This window comes from Ursus arctos, unplaced genomic scaffold (assembly GCF_023065955.2).
Source record: "Ursus arctos isolate Adak ecotype North America unplaced genomic scaffold, UrsArc2.0 scaffold_32, whole genome shotgun sequence".
Lineage (NCBI taxonomy): Eukaryota > Metazoa > Chordata > Mammalia > Carnivora > Ursidae > Ursus > Ursus arctos.
This window is the reverse complement of record NW_026623008.1, coordinates 11,278,087-11,296,149: the sequence shown is the minus strand read 5'-3', so window position 1 is coordinate 11,296,149 and position 18,063 is coordinate 11,278,087. Positions and strand designations below refer to the sequence as shown.

At 61.1% G+C, this 18,063-nt stretch overlaps 1 protein-coding gene across 1 annotated transcript; it reads left to right on the top strand.

The window, feature by feature from the left end:
- The first annotated feature begins 643 nt into the window (after positions 1-643).
- Positions 644-17,968, top strand: FAM131C (family with sequence similarity 131 member C). The gene is made up of 7 exons (XM_026519762.4): positions 644-737; positions 12,088-12,203; positions 13,221-13,256; positions 13,474-13,567; positions 15,720-15,902; positions 16,164-16,274; positions 17,085-17,968. The coding sequence occupies exons 1-7, from the start codon at positions 716-718 to the stop codon at positions 17,354-17,356; spliced, it is 834 nt and encodes a 277-aa protein (XP_026375547.1). The 5' UTR covers positions 644-715; the 3' UTR covers positions 17,357-17,968.
- Positions 17,969-18,063: the final 95 nt, after the last annotated feature.

The window sequence follows — 18,063 nt, the reverse complement described above, 5'->3', positions numbered from 1 at the left end:
TCTGGTCCTGGTTGTTAAACTAAGGTTGTGTACTTTGTGCCCCAAATGCTGGAATCTCCGCGTCCACCCCCACCCCCACCCCTGCCACCTTCCCCGACCTTCAGCCCCGGTCACCAGGTGGTGAGAAGTGAGGGCCAGAGGGTCCCTCCACTCTCCCCCTCTCCCCGGATGCCCGCCCCACCCCGTCGCTCCCGCCTCCCAGACCTTGTCACCAGCCCTCCCAGCCTGGGCCATGACCCCTCCTCACCCCTCCCGCCCTCCGCCCGCGCACTGACCCCGCCCCCGCCCCGCCCCTCCTCCCCCCACCCCGCGCACTGACCCCGCCCTCCAGCCGGGGCTGCGGCCACAGGTGCGCGCGGCGGGCGGCGCCGGGCCCGGGGAAAGGGGCGGGGCGGCCTGCGCGCGGCTCAGGCTCCCGGGCGCGGGGCAAGCGCTCCCCCGGGCCCCCCCCGCCGCCCGCCGTGCTGCCCACGGTTGGCAGGAGCGGGCACGGCGCTGGAGGCGGCGGCGGCGGCGGCGGCGGCGGCGGCGGCGGCCGCGGGGACGACCCGGCGGGAGCGGCGGGGAACCGAGCGGAGGGAGCCCAAACCCCAGCCCCTGTCCAACCGCCCGCCCGCCGCGCCGGCGCCGCGCCTGAGCCCCGGGCCCGCGGAGACATGAGCGCTCGGCGGCCCGACGCACCCGAGGCGCAGCGGCCCGGCCCCGCGGCCCCGTGATGGGCTCCTGCGTGTCGCGAGGTGAGGGGGCCGCCGGCCGGGTGGGGGTCGGAGCCCGGGGCCGCCCCGGAGGAGCCTGGGGGGGTGGGGGGGCCACCCGGCCTTCCCCGACCGGGAGCACCCCACCCCGCCCCCACCGAGCCCCAGGGGACACGGTGCCCCCGGGAGGACAGGGGGTGGGGGTGACAGCGCAGGAGAGGGCAGGGGGAGGTCGCAGCATCCCCAGTCCGGCTGGGAACCACACCCAGGCAGGTGGCCCGAAGCGGGGTCGCTTCCAGCCCAACAGCCACACGCCCCCTGTCGCGTGCTCTGGAGGGGAGGGAGGCTTCTGGCTGCTCCCGGCTTCTCTGGAGGGCCGGTGGCGGCCCCGGGAGAACAAGCCGACTCTCCTTCCCACACTCCCCCCAAGATACAGGCCTGACCAGCTCAATGCCCCCACTTCTGTCCCCTTACCCCATGAGCTGTCTTCAGAGTCCCTGACCCCCATCGACAGCGGTGCGTTAATGGAGATGAACAGGTTACATGGAAGGTGTCCCTTCCCCCACTCTCATCCCTAACTCCCCACCCCCATCCTCAATCAGGGGACAGGAAGGGACCGAGAAAGCTGATGTTTCTGGGAACTCCTGGGCCTTTCTTTCTGCCTCTGAGCTTTCAAAGCTGCCTTGCCCTGGCTGCTTCTGCTCTCCTCGTGCGCTTCCCAAGGTGGTACCCCAGGAGTTGGAGGCAGCTGCCCTGGGGGAATGGCAATGGAGTCCTACACAGAGCTGGGGGACAGGAGGTGGGGGGACTGGGGGTAGAGGTGACTGAGGCCTTGGCCCCAGCTCTGCAAACCCACTGACCCCCAACCCTGGGGGCTGCCACCCCACCCATCACCTGCAAAACTTACTCAGTTGTAGAGGGATGAACAGGCCTTGGGGAGGGGCTGCGCAGGCCCTGGGTGGGGGACTTGTGTTGGGGGATGCTGGGCAAGGAGCACAACATCCCTCCCCCATCCTCTGGCCTCTAAGGGGCTCACCTGTCCATGCAGGACATTCAGGTGAGTGGCTCAGAATATCTCAGGAGGGTGTCAGGGCTGGAATCATGGGTGGGAGTTAGGCTGTGTGAGGTTCGTTCACTTATTCATTCATTAAGCTGATATTAGCATGATACCTACTGTGTGCTCGGTACTGTGTACATGCTGGGTGTCTAGTGGGGACGAGTCCAGCACTGCCCCTGCCCTTGTGAGGCCGACAGCTTGCCAAAGGGGAAGGTAGTTTTAAGAGGGGAGAGTATGTAGGGTTCTTCAGACTGACAGGCTCTCAGTGTGTCTCCAGAAACCCAAAGGCTCTGGCTAGGCTCTGAGTGTTGGGGATCTGGGATCCGGTGTTTCCTCGGTGACCGTGTCCCTTCCCTGTCACTTGGCCATCCCACACCCGGAGCGAGCCCAGCCCTGTGCGCTGCAGACCCACTGAACACAGTACAGGGGCCAGGCAGGAAGAGATGCCTGCCAAGGTCAGGCTGGTGCTCAGGTCCTCAGACCCACCACTGGGGCTGGCACCCTCTGCTGGCGGTCACACAGACTAAGGGTAGACCTTCCTCGCCCTTCCTTCTGTGGCTTGGGCTCCCGAGGGCCACCTCCGGATCTAGTTGTGTATTCGAACCTCGTCCCCTTCCCGAGGGGGCGGCACTTACAGTCTCGACAGGCAGCAGGCGAGCTGGGTAAAAGTAAAGGGACAAGACACCAGAGCAGAGGACAACCATGGTCTCAGCGACTGAACCACTAAGTGGAGGGCACACCCCCCTCTAATTGTCACTGATACTCTCGAGCACTGCCGGCTTATCAGGTACTGGTTGGAACATTTTTGGCACAACTAGCCAAGTTCGGGTAGGTACTGTCACAGTCCTCATTTTACAAATGGGGAAATGGAGCGGGGGGCGGGGAGCTGAGTGCCCTGAAAAAAGCTAGGCCTGTGCCCCGAGCCTCTGCACTTCACCCCCAGCCCGCAGCCAGGTGCCTGACTCGCTCCTCTCCAGCTGCAGGCTTCCAGGAGCTTCTGAGCTCCAGGCCTGCTCTCCACACCTGCACCCAGTGCTAATAACCACCCCTTTCTCCAAGGGCTGCCCTGTGCCTGGTACGCAGCCCCGAAGCCAGGCCAGGGACTGCAAGCCTCATGCTGATGCCGAGCCCAGGACCTGCACCCAGCTGGGGCCGCCCTAGCCAGACGCCAAGCCCCAGGTACAGGCCACACCTGGGAGAGCCTCCCCACACCAGCACGGGGCGGCAGTTCGCTTCTCTGTGCCAGGCCCGAGAGGTTAGGGGTGCAGACTTTGGAGCCGGCCAGCCTAGGTTCCCATCCCCCATTCCCTAGCTCTGTGACCTCAGCGAGTTACTTAACCTTGACTGTGTATCTCAGTGTTCTCATCTCTAAAATGGGACCAATACCAGTATTGTCCTAGGGTTGCTGGGCAGGGATTAAATGACTTAATTCATGTAAAGCACTCAGACCACTACCTGGCGTGTTGAGCTATTTCTTTCATTTAAAATTTGTTATCACCCTTCTTGCAGATAGCTAAGCGAGACCCTTTTGGCTGGGAAAGGGGAGGCTAAGGAGCTTCCAGCCCCATCCTGCTTCATGGCTGCCTCATGGCAGGCACTCGAGGTGCTAAGGACTTAGGGAGAGTGATGGGGACCAGAGTGAGGCAACACATGTTTCCAGGAGCTATTTTGTGTTGTCATCTACTTTTTTTTTTTTTTTAAGATTTTATTAGAGAGAGAGAGCGGTGGGAGGGGCCGAGGGGGAGGGAGAGAGCTAAGCAGACTCCATGCTGAGCGCAGAGCCTGATGCAGGGCTCGATTTCACGACTCTGAGATCATGACCCTGAGATCATGACCTGAGCTGACATTAAGAGTCAGACGCTTAACTGACTGAGCCACCCAGGTGCCCCGTTCATCGTCTACTTTTAAGCTATTGCTTGTTGGGCACTTATCCTAAGCCAGGGTGAGCCTTTTTACTCTTCTGGCCTAGTTTGTCCTCATTCAACCCTGGGAGGGGAGATGTGGGGCTCAGAGACAGGAAGAGTCTTACCTGAGGTCACACAGCCAGGACACAGAGAGGCAGGATTTGAATTCAGGTCCGTGTTAGCCTAGCGCCTGAGCCGGGAGCCCCTGCCCTTTGCTTTCTGATGTGCCTCGTCGAGAGAGGTACCAAGTGCATGGCCAGTGCTTAAAAAAAGCAACCCTCTGGAATAACTCTCGTGGTTGGTATTTGCTTAGGGCTTTGCTGCCACAGCTGGTGACAATGTGTACGGAGCAGGGGAAGTTATTATCTACCCCCCTCTCTCCAGCTCCAGGGTCTCTCAGGGCCCACCCCATGCCAATGGCGCTGGAACCTCCCCCACCTACCCCCAGCCTTGCCCTCCAACCAACCCATCAACCTCCTGGCCTCACCATGGGGGTCTCAGTGCCCTGGGCCCTGGGGCTTGTGAGGAAGGAATTGGGGACTGAAGTCTTTCTTCTGGAAGATCCGACATCTCACATCTGGGAGAAAGCTCCAGCTCTGAAGGGGCTGGGCAGAGTATCCCACAGTATCCAGGGCCCACTGACTGTGGCCCCCTCCCAGCCTCCTAGCACTGTCTCACCTTGGCCTCTGCAGAGTCAGTGAGCGGTCTGACACTGGGGGAGACTGAGGAAGGAGTAGATGGGGCCTTGCCCTTGGAGAGCTCACTGAGGAGAGAGACACAACCTTGCCCTAGGGGTAATCTAATGGGGGAGGCAGGAAATGGACACACAGACAGAAAAACAGCCTGAGGAGATCAGCACTGGCTAGTGGTTTGAGCACGAGCTTTGGAATTTCAGGCCGGTTTAGGTTGGAACCCCATCTCTGCCATTTATTAGCTAGTGACTTTGGAGAAGTGATTTAACTTCTCTGAGCCTCAGTTTCCCCATCTGTAAAAACGGGCATAATGATACCTGCTTTGCAGGGTTTTGGTGAGGGCTAAACAAGAGATAATGGATGCAAAGGCCTAGGACAGTGCCCGACACATAGTAGGTGTTCAGTAAATAGTGGCAGTACATCACTGCAGGCCAGGCTTTGCTCATTGAGGCTGCCGGTAGCCTAATACAGCTGAGGCCAATCTAGGCGGGCTGCCTAGAGGAGGTGAGGCTGGAGCAGGATGGGCTCTAGAATAGCTCATCAAAGAGACTGAGCCCCAGGATGGCAGATGAAGTAGAAAGGGGCTGAGGTGTGTGGAAGATCCCGAAGAAGAGCCCACTATCTCCCTCTGTCCTTGGTTAGGGACAGAAATGGACCCCTTGCGCTGTATCAGCTCACTGATGAAGTTACCACCGTGGGCCTGGTGACCTCTAAACACATGTCCCGGGGAGCAGGAGGACACTTTGTCCACTCGAGGCCAGGCCTCTGCCAGGCTCAGAGGGACGGCCTGCTGTCATGGCAGTGATGCCAAGGGCTCGCTCTTGGGGGCCTCCCTCTGCAGAGCCCCCAGGGTGAGCTCTAGCCCAAGGGGCAGGGCCAGAGGTCGCTAGGGCCGACTGAGATCTGTCCCACGGTCCAGAAAGAGGACCAGGTCTGGGAGTGGGGACGGACAGAGCAGCTGTGGTTTCCAGGGTGCCCGCTGCGGCAGGTGCTACCTCTGCCAGCAGCCCATCCGCTGTCCCCGTCCCCAAGGAGCACGGGCATCGCATCTCACAGGTGAGAGCTCTCGGCTCGCAGGGGCTGTGCCGCACACCCACAGCCCTGGCTGGCAGTGAAAACCGTGATTACACCGGGGGCAGGGACTGTGAAAGGAACACTGGGCCCGCTGTGTTCTCCTCAGGGGTGGGCGGCTGGCTGGAGGACTGTGTGGTGCACTCAGCCACAGGGGTCCCGAGAAGCTTTGAGGGGAGGCCTGCGGCTGTCCAGGGAGGGGCAGGACGAGGGGCTTCAGACCCAGGCTGCTGTGCCCTAATACTGTATGCTCTCAAGAAGAAGTTCACTCTCTCTGGGCTGCTGGGAAAGAACAGGGTGAACCTTGGGCCCTCCCTGCCCTCCTGGGGTGCAGAGCCCTGGGAGACAGTCTGGGGGCAGATGGCAACCACAGTGTCTAACGGACTGGGACTCGAGCGCCAAAGAACAGCTAAAGGGGCTAGATGGCTCAGAAGCAGGAGAGAGGAGACTGAGCTGCAGACTCACCCAAGGAACAAGCAGAGAAAACCAGGGTGGGAGCTTTGCAGCAAGAGGGGTCTAGGTTAGACCTCAGGAGGAACTGCCTGGGTGGTTGGACTCTAAAGCAGAGGGAGGAGCTGGGGTGAGAAGGCAGGGAGCACCCTTGGTAGGCAGAAGAGCGCTCTGCTTGAAGGCAGAGGGACGGAGGAGATGTCTGGATGACACTCCTCTTCTTGAAGGACCGAGATGGCCCCCTCCAAGTTGCCAGGGCAACCAGAGGCTTGTCACTGCTGTGGCCAGGGGAGGTGGGGGAGGGGGCAGGTCTGAGAAGGGGCCTCAGACCTTGAGGTCAGAGGAGTAGGGTGTGGACTGAGGAGGCACCCACAGGAGCAGTGGCCAGGGGTCCCCTCAGGCTACCCCCAGCCCCCACCCCACACGAAACACTGTGTTTTTCCAGTTGCTGCTGGTGACGTGGCCGCCGGTCCCAGCTGGGCGAAGAGCAGCCTGTGATTTCACCCTGGGCTGCTCTATTACCTGACGTCTCCATGGCAACCAGCCCGTGACATCACCGGGCCAAAGTCCTCAGGGGGAGAAGGCGGCTCTGGCAGCAGCTCCTGCACCCCAACTGAGGCGGGGGCGGGGGGCAGTGGGCAAGAAAGCTGGAGAGGGGCTCAGAGCCAGGGGTCCTCCAAGTCCACCTTGACCAATGACCTTGTTCAAGTCACGTGTGCTCCAGGCCTTTGACGTTGCCTACCAGCTTCCTCAGTGTTCAGCTCCCCTTACTCCCCAGCCGGCAGTCCCCAGAGTTTTAAAACAGCTTCAGGGACGGCCAGGGGCCCCACAAATATTGCAGCACCTCGCAGAGTGTCCGGGGACAGCCGGTAGCCAGCACTGCTCTGCCCGCACCGGGCGGGCCCCTGCTTCCGCACGCTGGAATCTTCGGAGTGGTGACTTCCAAACGTTTTTGACTAGAAGCCGTAGGAATACATATATTCTGCATCACGTCCCAGCACACACTCAGAACATTCTTTCCACAGGTGTGTGCACACACACTCGTGTGGGCACATGCAGGTCTGTGCAAAATTGAAACCGAAGCTTCATGAAGCAATACTTAACCTGACTCCTCTGTAGCTTCTGCTATTTTCTGTTCAATTCTGTTTTATTTCTTAAATATGACCTAGTAAGGGGCTTGCATGCCCCACAGAAGGATGCGCCCCCCGCCCCCCCGGCTTGGACACCGCCTTTGAGGGGCCTAGAACCTGGTCTTTGTACACATGGAGACTCTGAAGCCCAGGGAGGGGCAGGCCTAGCTCAGGGGCGCACAGCCCGGACTCCCATGTGTAAGCACACTGCTCAGCCCTCGCTGCTCTTGGCTCCTGAGCTCAGCGGGTGGGGGCGTCGGTCCTGGCTCTGCCTGCCTTTTCTCGCCCTGTTTCCGACAGGCTCATTCAGACCTCCTTCACCTGCCTGCCGGTAACAGTCTCCAGGCCAATCTCAGAACTCTCCGGTCCCTTAGGGATCCTAAGTCCAGTCCAGTGTAGATGGAGACTTCCACCTCATATCCTGTTCAGTGTTCGCTTCGGCCCTCCAGCTGGGACTGGCCACACTTGAAGGCCATACTCTGCCTTTTTCTCTGCTGGCCTCCCTCCTCTCCAGGTCCCTTTCTCCTCTGATATGTTGGGGTCTGGCATGAGGAACTTGAGAAAAAGTGACCAAGGTTATTTATCTGGAGCTCTGGTGGTCTCTCTTGGCTGCCACCGGCTCACTGTTGAGGCAAAGTTTAATGAGCAATGCGCCAGGCCCCGTGGCAGGTGCCAGGGCTATGGTGGCGAATAAACGTGCTGGGGACCAGCCCTCCGAGAGCTCCTGGTCTAGTGAGAGACCGTGAACTAGGAAACGGATACCTAACGTAAAGAAGGAATGTCACCATAAAGATGGAATGACACGAAATCAGGAGATAGGAAAGGACAGGTGGCATTAAACAAGATGGCTGGAGGGCTCCCTGAGGTTCTAACATTTGAGCAGAGACCTGACTATCGTGAGGGAGTGGACCTGCAGCTATCTGGGAGGAGAGAGTTCCAGCTGGAGGAAAGGGGCAGCCAGTGCAAAGGCCCTGAGGCAGGAGTGTGCTGGGCATGTCTGAGTGACCAGTGTGGCTGGAGTGCAAGAGGGAGAGTGGTGGAAGATGGGGTGGCAGGGGGCCACGGGCCCCAGGTGAACATGTATGAGTTCTCCCAGGGGCCATTTTGGGGGGCCTGCCCATGGCAGAGCCCCTGTCATGGGAGATCTGACCTGGTTTGACCTCTTCCCTTCCCTGCCCAGCTCCCTTGCCCGCTAAAGTTGCCCACCCTCCAGCCTCTGGCGGCTGGGGTCCCCTTGCCCTGCAAGCGACCCTCCTAGGGGGCACCAGCAAAACTCAAACATGGCCCCTTCCTTAGTGTCCCTTGAGAAAGTCACAGTCCTTACTGTGCAGGGGGAGGGAGGGCAGGCCGGTCCATTGCCCCTTCCCGTCCCAAGTCCCAGCCATCTCTCCCTGGCTATGCAGACATCCGACCCGGGGTGGGGCGGGTGGGTAGGATGCTGGCCTCTCCTCTGCGGGCACCCCAGATCTCTGCAGGGGCGTGTCTGAGAGCCCCTCACTTGGCCTGTGGGGAGCAGTAGGCGGTCAGAGTCAGAGGGGCGGTGGACGGCTGGGGTAACAGAGCCTGTTTCAGCCACCGGGAGGAGGGTGTCGGCTCCCCCACCCTTGATAGTGACTTTCTTCCGAAGTGGGGCACCCTGGGCCTCCTTTGTTCTGTTTCGGCTGCTAGTAGGCAATACCTGAAGGAGGACAGTCAGCTGCCCATTTTACAGATGAAGCAATGGAGGCTCCGAGCGGTAAAGTCAAGGCCCCACAGGTAGTGAAGGGCCGAGCTGGGATTGATCCAGTTGTCTCTGGGGCAGCTTCCTCAGCAGCAGACCCCGAAACGAGGATTTGGGTACCCCTGGGATGTGAGGGAGACCCTCTAGTGGGAACCAGCAAAGGAGTGGAGAGAGCAGGGCAGAGGAGACGGCCACGAAAGCGTCTGTCGCCCTGCAGGGGTGGCCGCAGACCCGTCCTGCAGGGGCTCTGAGTTTTCTACCCCCAGAGCGAGGGTCTGGGGTCCCGCACTCCCGGCACTGCTAATGGGCAACAGAAATTCAGCTCTGGCTGCCGGAGGGGGGCTCCCCCGGAAAGAGCCGCAGGCGCTGCCAGTTGGAGCAGAGCACGAGGGACGGGCCCGTGGGTGTGCGAAAGCAGGAGAAGGCAATCCTAAGGCCTGTGGGGGGTCAGTGGGGCACCCTAGCTGTCCTCTAGCGCCCCGTCCTCGCCTCCCTGCTAACACTGTCACAAGACTCCTCATTGACGCTTCAGTCCACCACCACAGCCCTGCCTCTGGGGGCACCTGATACCTCCCACCTCCCACCTCCGGCCTGCAGATGCTCCCTGGCCTTGGCTTCCTCCAGGAAGCCCTCCAAGCTTCCATTCTGTCAGCTTCTGCAGCTCTCCCCGCGGGTTGTCGAAGCCAGGGAGGGGTGGTGGGAGCCCGAGTCCAGGGCAGGACAGGCTGCAGGCTGGGACCAGTGTCGTGCAGAGGCCTCGCCTCCCTGCCACGGCCCAGACACCGGTTTTGTGCAAGCTGCATACCCCACCCTCCCCTGCCTGCACCACCTCTCTCCTGGCACCCCCTCCTGGCTGGCTCCCCCTTCAGCTCTCCTGTGCGGCCCCTGACCCCCAAGGAACTCATCAAAACTCCTTCTGTGCTCTGGAAGAGAGTGAGCCTGGGCATCAGAAAAACGGCTCAGACCCTGGCTCCGGGCTGTGAACCTCCCGCTGGTGAATCCCCGTCTGGGCCTCAGCTTCCTCACCTAGAAAGCTGAGCCCTGTGTTAGGTCGGCCAGGTTAGCTTAGGTCGGCTGAGGAGTCTGGTGCCATCACACCAGGAAGGGGGGCGGGGAAAAAGCACTCGTGGGGGCTACTGTCCCCGCCCCCCAGGCTTGTGTTTGAAGGAGGAGTTTGGGGCTGGTTTCCATCAGACTGGGAGCTCCCAGAGGGCAGGGATGGCATCTTAATCCCACCTCTGCCCCCACGCTTGCATGGTATAGACAGTAGATGGAGTCTCACTGGGTGAAGGAATGAACTAGAATGTCAGCTCCGTGAGGGCAGAAGCCATCCCTGTCTTGTTTGCTACCGTGTTCCTCGTGCCCAGAACAGTGCCTGGCACCTAGTCGGGGCTCAGCGAGTACTTCTGAATGCAGCAGAAATAGATGCTTACTCCTGCCGCCACAGTCGGTCTCTGTCTCGTGGCCTCACATTCACCGCGCTGGGACGGGCGAGACACTTCACAAAAGCGTCAGAGGTGCTGGGTGCTGGGTGCTGTAAAGGAAGCTTGACTGTGATGGGGAGTGACCGGGGCCTGGTGTGGGCGGCCGGGAGGGCCTCTCTGAGGAGGTGACCTTGAGCTGAGACCTGAATGGCACGGTTCAGGAAGATCTGGGGATGGTGTTCGGGACAGAGGGCATAGCAAGGTCAAGAACAAGTGGGCCATTTGAGGAGCAGCAGGGAGGCCAGAATGGCCTGGAACAGCGGGCAGCCTGGAACAGCGGGCAGGCTGGCATGCAGGCCCCTGGAGGCCCTGGTGAGGGGCTGGCTCTCCTCGAGTGCAACGAGTGCAATGGAAGGAAGCCAGAGGCAGGTTTTCAGAAAGATGCAGTCTGACTGGGTGGGGGGTGGGCTGCGGAAGGCTGTGGCCCGAGGCCTCCAGGTGGGGAGCGGTGGCGGGGATGGGGAGAGCTCAGTCTGGAATGGAGGCTGGAGAGAGAGCCGGCAGGACTTGCTGGTTGGGGGGTTGGGGGAAGGCAGCCCTCAGAGAAAACTGGGTTTTTGGTTGGTACAGCTGGGTGGACTCTTGCATCATTGTCTAAAACCAGGGAAGTGGAGGCAGATGGACCGGGATTTCCTTGAGACGCTGTTGGCTGTCGGGCATCCGTGAGGGGAGCTAGCCAGCAGTCGGGGCTCCAGCAGAATCAGGGCCGCAGGTGTAAATGCGGGCTTCAGCCGCAGGCAGAGGAGATGTCCTGAGAGAGACCCCCAGGTGGGAAGGGGCCAGGCTGGAGCAGAGAGGGGGGACGGACCTCAGAGCAGGGAGGGAAGCCCGAGTTGGGCGTGGCTTGCAGGGGAGGGAGGAAGGGAGGGAGCGATGGGCGGTGTCCCGGTGCAGCTGCAAAGCCAGTGAGCACACCGGAGAAGATGAGAAGTCCCTGCTGGGCTGTCTCAGGAAAGGCTCCCTGAAGAGGATGGAGGAGAAAATGGGGGGAGGAAGTAGAGGTCTCTAACTGTGGCCTGGAAGGGCAGAGGAGTGGGCAGGGAGCTGAGGGGAAGCAGGGGTTGAGAGGTCTTTAAAGGATGAGAGATGCTGGGGCTGCTTTGGGGGGGGGGCTGACCCAGGGGGAAGGGCTCGATGGTGGGAGGGGAGCAGGGATGCAGGTGAGAGTCCTGAGTGAAGACGCACCACAGCACCTGCCACACTGGTGGGGGGCGGGTAAGGCTGGGGGGTGGTCCCCAGGGTGGGGGTGCTGGTCTTGGTTAGAGTAGGGACAGGTCTTCCTTTGCCACAGGAGGGAAAGCAGATGCTGTGTGCAAAATGCGGGCAGGGCAATGATTTGAGGTGGAAAAATGGGGCGATGCCTGCTGAAGGCTCCTAGACCTCCATGAGGGATGGGGGAGCAGCCAGCAGCAGGGTGTGGGCAGGGGGGTCCCCGGGTTGCAGGTTTGAGAAGGAAAGTCACGTGAGGTAGTCAGCCTGGTGGGAAGCAAACTTAGCAGGACCTGGAGACCTGTAGAGCGTTCCCTGGACAGTGTCCTGTGTGAGGCCGGGGACTTTCTTCTGCAACGTGCAGCCCCGTGGGCCCAGGTATGGAGCAGGCGGCGGGTGAGACCGGACAGGGGTGGGAGTGGAGGGCGTCTGGGAAGGAGAGCTGGTGGGCTGTGCCGGGGAGTGGGTGCTAGAATTAACGAAAGTGGAGGAACAGTCAGATGGGCATGAATTCCCACTGAGGGCCCCAGGCAGGAGGTCTGGCTGGACTCCTCACCTGCCGTGGGCTTGGGTCTCTGTTTCCTACAAAAGGACAGCGGGTGGCGATAAAAGTAGGAGAGTGCCGGGTGGGGGGTGGGGAGCCATTTAAAGTTCCTCCTGTTGTCATATTTCCAGATCTGTTCACAAGTGCCCACAAGGACTGCCCCATGCCCCAGGGCACGGACCCCCTGAACCCGGACTTGCCCTCCAGCCACCCCCCTACTGTTGCTCCAGACCATGTCACTGGCAAGGTAACTGGTCCCACTCGATCCCCACCTTTACCCCTGCCTAGGCCCTGGTTCCTGGGGTGGTCCCTACAGCATCCCACAGGGAGCTGGAACTGTCCAATCTCCCCTCGTTGGCTACGTCCTGTGGGTTCAGAGCCCATAAGTTTGGTTTGCATTTGGGTGAAGGTCTGAAATGGGCTGGGCCTCCAGGGACTTGGACTAGGAGCAGAAAAGAGAGTCCTGCCTTGGAGGTCTTTCCACCCAAATTAACCCAGCCTTGCAGATAACAAGTTCCCTGACCAGCCCACCACCCCTTAGCAGCCTGCCCTGCCCTCTGGAGGGTAAAGGAGTGACATTCTTTTTTTCTTTTTTTAAGTTTACTTATTTAAGCAATCTCTACACCCAACATGAGGCTCGAACTCACGACCCTGAGATAAAGAGCCACGTGCTCTACCGACTGAACCAGCTAGGGGCCCCGAGAGTGGCATTCTTCGTCTGGATGCATTAGGAAGAGCTCACTAGGGGCCTCAAATCTTGGTGCATAATTTCCACCCCCACCCCCGGAGCTTGTGACTTGAACCTACCAGTTGATTTAATTACTTTTTTTTTTTTTGCACGTACCACATGCTAAGCGTTATGCGAGACACTTTGTCTACATCATGTCGTCTGCGTCCCCACAACCCCTGAGATAAACAGCATTTATCACCATTACAGAGGAAGAAAGCAATGTTCTGAGCTGTGAAGGCACCAGTCTAAGGACACCCCGGCAGAAAGGGCAGAGTCAAAACTCGAACCCAGGTCCGATCTACCCCTGTGCCCGCCGCCTTCCTGGCAGAGCCCCCACTGCCCGCCCCCCGTCCCACGTCCTCCTCTGCAAGGTGGCGAGGGAACACCAGCGGGCACGACCCAGGAATAGGCAGAGCCAGACCTCAGGGACTAGCAGAAGGCTGACCCCACCACCAGCCGGGGCTCGAGGACTTGTGCCATCTGCTGGCACCGTCTGCCAGGCCCTGCCTGACCCTCTTTCTCCTCTCATTTTAGGACAAACAGATGGATTTCTGTTGGGATCCTTGGCAGGTCAGCGCGCTCTGCCCATCCCCCGCTCTAGCCGCACCAGCCTGGGCACAGTCCTGCCAGCCCTGGGGGAGGGGGCTTATGACAACAGTGGGTGGGACGGTCCTGTGGGAGTGTGCAGGGTGGCCTGGGGAGGGGGCCTCGCGGGGACAGTAGTGGCCAGGAGATGTCCTCTGGCAGGTCTGCCCCACCCTACTCACCCCTCCTCTCCTTCCTGCAGAGGTGCTTCCAGACCACCAACGGCTACCTGTCCGACTCCAGGTCCTGCTCCAGCAACTACAACGTGGCAGCTCTGGCCACCTCGTCCCTTGTGGGTAGGTTCTGTCGGCCCTCTCCCGCCCTGGGCTTAGCACGGCGCCCCCCTCGGCCCTCGCTGCCCTCGCTGCGGGCAGGGCAAAGCCCAACTACAGCTGGAAGGGGTGCAGCCTGCCGGAGCCAGCATTCCCCAGATCCACGCGCCACACTGGCTTCTGCAGGGAAGAGTGACTGGGGGTTCCTGCCCGCCCCTCTCCCCCTGGTTAAGTTGCTGGGGGCTCCCCGAGCTGTGAGGACATGGCCCCAGTCTTCCAGATGTCTGCTTGGCCTGGCCTCCCGGCCTCTGCGGCAGGGGCGGTCTGCCCGTCACCCCACCGTGGGTCGGGTTCCCTAGAAGCAGAGCCCCGGACACGAATTATACGAGTGATTTATGGAGGGATTGTTCTCAAGGGCAAATTGGAGGAGTGAGGGCAGCAGGACTGGGCAGGGGAAGGAGCTCGGCAAAGATGGGGCGGCAGGAGGACTCGGTCCCAGCCTGATCCCTGGGGAGTGTTGAGGTTGGCGGCTGGGTGGATATGGCTCCCCCATTGGTCGGTGGTGGCCCCTGGGAAGGCTCTCCCGCCTCCCCGGCATCTGTGGGTGACGCTGCTCCCATCAGCTGAGGGCAAGGCTCTGGAGAGGGCTGCCGGTGGGAGGCCCCAGCAGCTGGGAGAGGGGCACGCAGGCCAGCGGAGGGGTCTCCAGGCCGCCACAGCATCTGCCCCCGGTCACCTGCAGCACACCTTCCAGGCCATTCTCAGCTGGCCAGCTCTTCACTCACAGCTCTGTTCCCTGCACCTCAGGCTCACGTCTCATTAAGTCCCTCACAGCTCCCCACAGTGCCCGGGCTGCCCTCCCTCCCGTTTGCCTCGACTCTGTCCCACCCACTACCCCTTCCCCCTGCTTCACCTGCCCTGCAGGGGCCACTCAAACCACCTCCTCCAGAACTTTCTCTGGGTGCCCGCACTCCTGGGTGTTCTCCCCCTTCTTCCTCACCCCCATCTTTCCCATTTCCTCAGTTTTATGTCTTGCGTTTCCTTTGTGGACACCCCATCTCGCTTAAATATTGCTGGTCCTCACGTCATGGCTCTGGGACCCCAGGGATTGTGTGCTGAGCCCTGGTTCAGAGAGAGGCGGAACCATTCCTGACAGCCCTCTCTGTCAGCTTCCACATCAAGGTGGTCTACTCCTGAGAGCCCCTCAGGCCCTCCTCCCCACCGCCCAGCCCCTGTCCTGTCTCTTGTTGGGTGCCTTTGATGGCTCCTGACGGTGCCCCCCCCCACCTTGGCCCCTCCCCTTCCTAAACAACGGATCTAGCCCGTCACTTCTGCTCCTTACCCTGCAGTGGCTCCCCATGGCTAGAAGGAAAACTTGGGAGTCCACAGCTTGGCTTTCTCGGCTCTAAGTCTCGCCCCTGATGGGCTCCCCAGCCGTCTCTGTCACCCCAGTCTTAGTATCGCCCCCGTATCTCACCCCTGGCAGTCCTGGAATCATGCCAGCTTCTGCCCTGTCTTCCTCCTCACCTCATCTCTGAAATAGCCTCCAGTCTTGCCTCCGTCTGTCCAATGCACCTATAAACCTATCAATTTACCTATAAAGCTCAACCCCGGCCCACCTCTTCCAGGAAGCCTTCCCAGTCTGCTGCATCCCACACAGGTCTCTCCCTCAGCAGAGCTGTCACTGGCCTTGGCATAGGGGCGCTCTCTCAGAAGTGGTTAGTTCATGGATAAAGGGAGAGGGCTGGGTGGGTCTTGAGTGGATCCTTGAGTGGATCTTCTGGGATGGAAGGGTCCGAACCTGGTCACAGCAAATGAGGGGTGTGGCAGGTCTGGGGAAGAAGCACCAGCTGGAGGGGAACATTGCGTGGGCGTAGGATGTGGGGAGGGCATGGGGCCTCCGCATGGGCAGGGACCTAAGTGAGGTGCGGCCTTGGGGCTGGGGGAGGGTGTGGAGTGGGCACGGGCATTGGTTGGGTGGGAGGACTTGCCGAGGTAGATTCAGGGCTTTGTGGCTAAGGGGCCGTGCGGACACGGGTCCTTGGGTGAGTACAGAGCATCGAATGGTTGTCGGGTACAGGCCACTGGATGGGCCTGGGGGACTGGGGTAGTGCGAGTGGGTCCCTGGGCGCAGTTTGTGCCAGAGCGGTCACGCAGCTGCCCTCAATGCTCCCAGGGGTTGTGCAGAGCATCAAGGACCACATCACAAAGCCCACAGCCATGGCGCGTGGCCGCGTGGCCCACCTCATCGAGTGGAAGGGCTGGCGCGCCCAGCGGTCGGGCTGGGAGCTGTCCCCCGCTGAGGACGAGTGTTATTGCTGCCTGCCCGACGAGCTGCGCGAGGCCCGCTTCGCTGCAGGTCAGTGGTGGGGGCGGGGGAGCTGGGGGCCTGGCTGGGGCTCTGGTCCTTAGGGAACCGAGGGCCGCCACATGGGCACTGTTGGGGCAGAGCAAAGCAATGCCATGGGGTGGACAGGGGATCCAGTGGGCCCTCCGATCACCGGGCCTGGATGGACAGTCCAGCTAACTGCTAGGCTGTGGGTGCCAGCCCGTCCTGACTCTGAGTCACCCCCGGCATGTCCCCGCTGAGCTGGGTCTCCCTGCCCCCCCCCCCCCACAGGGGTTGCTGAGCAGTTTGCTATCACAGAGGCCACACTGAGCGCCTGGTCCTCGCTGGACGACGAGGAGCTGCACCTCGAGAACAGCCCTCAGGGCGTGGTCCAGCTTCAGGGTACGGCCGGGTGGGCGCCGGGGCGGGGTGGCTGGAGCAGGGCGGGGGCTGGGTGCCTGGCACCAAACACAGGGTGACCTCGGACAGGCCCCTCCTTCCCTCAGCCTGGGTTTCTGCATCTGTGGGATGGAGCGGGATCCTTGCCCTGCGCACTGCCCACTGCCCACCGAGCGCTGTAAGCGTAAAGGAGAGAACTAGCCTAGTGACGGTCAGGGACCGAAGTGCTTACCGTGTTAGGTGTCTCCCTGCCATTTCACTTCGTCCTCACCACACCTCTAAGAAGTAGGTGTTATTATCTGTTATTATCTTCATCTTACAAATAAGGGAAACCGAGGCACCAGGAAACTCTGAACTCTAGAAGCATCAGAGCCGGGATCTGAACCAAGCACTACCAACCACCTTTCTAGAACTCTGGGTTACTACTGAGGGCTTCACCGGGCCTGGGGCCTGGGTGACAGTGGCAGGACCATTATCTTCCTTAATCCTCTCCCTGACAGTGAGGGGAGGGAAGGGAATGGAGGCCCCTGAAGAAACTGGTTGTCCCCATCTTCAGAGCGCCAGGTTCGAGGCCGGGCAGCGCAGCCTGCTGTTAACTACGCCACTCGGCTCCACCACCCCTGTAACCCCGGGAGAAACGGGGGCTCAGAGAGGTTTGGTGACTTGCCCAAGGTCACACAGCTCGGCAGTGACAAAGCAGCATTTGGAGGCCAGTGTTCTGGCCTCACCTGCCCTCACACACCAGGAGAGGGTGAGAAGCAGGGTCTGGGACTCCGTTCCTCACGCTCCCTACCCCTCCCGTCGGTTTTACAGACCTGGAGAGCCTCTACCTGCAGGACAGTCTTCTGAGCGGCCCCTCGCGGGATGACAGTCTTCTGGCCTTCTCCTCCCCGGGCCTCTCCCCCAATGGCTGGCCCTCACCCGACGAGCCCCCCGTCACAGCGGTCGGCCCCCAGGCCCCCAGCCCCGAACAGCAGCATCGGCGGCGGGTGGGGCCTGAGGGTGGGGCCCATCTGCAGGGTTCCCTCCCCTCAGTGGACAGCATCTCCCTCTCGGACGAGGAGGACGAGGTGTTCTATAACTGAGGTGGGGGCTGTGTGCCTCGGAGCCTCATACTGTGACCTTGCCCCGCTTGGCAGCCCAGGCGTATCAGGACGTTGGGGTCCGGGCTGGGCATTTCTCGACCCCTCAGGGCAGGCAGAGGGTGGGTGCAGCAGGGATGGGGGGCCCGCACTCCCTGTGGACCATTCTGTGCCTCCGTGGACCTGCCCCAGCAGTGGGAGCCATAATCCCCCTTCTCCCTTCCTTACGTGGCTCAGGTGGGCACCTCCCCTGTGGGGTTTCCGCCATCGGAGAGTCGAGGACTCTCAGGCACCAGGGCAAGCTGCCCGGAGGAGGGCAGACGGCCACAGAAGGACCCGGGAGACCCACTTGGAGTGGGGCCTGGGGACCCTGCCTTGACCCCGGGGCTCAGTCCTCCCCCCTCCCTCTGTGTTTGTGCGCCCCCCCCATTGGAGGTGGGACAGCCTCTCTGGTAGCTAAGTGTCTGCTCCTCAGCTCCCTTCGCAAGGATCTCTGTCTTTGGAGTGTCTGTCCGTCCCTCACTCTCTGAACCTATCCCTGGTGCCCCTGCCCCTCCTTGCACCCTCCTCCCACCTTCCTGATGGTTCTCTGCAGACATTAAAGTGCTGGATTCACCCCGGATGAACTTGACCTGGTCTCTGGGGGAAGGTGTGTCCTTGGGCCCCTGGGGCACGGGGGTTCTAAAGGGACTTAGGGGAGGGCCCCTGCC

Coding starts and splice junctions, on each gene's coding strand:
- FAM131C (XM_026519762.4), top strand. CDS start 716: ATGGGCTCCTGCGTGTCGCGAG. Junction 738..12,087: donor GGGCTCCTGCGTGTCGCGAG/GTGAGGGGGCCG, acceptor TCATATTTCCAG/ATCTGTTCACAAGTGCCCAC. Junction 13,568..15,719: donor GGCCACCTCGTCCCTTGTGG/GTAGGTTCTGTC, acceptor CAATGCTCCCAG/GGGTTGTGCAGAGCATCAAG.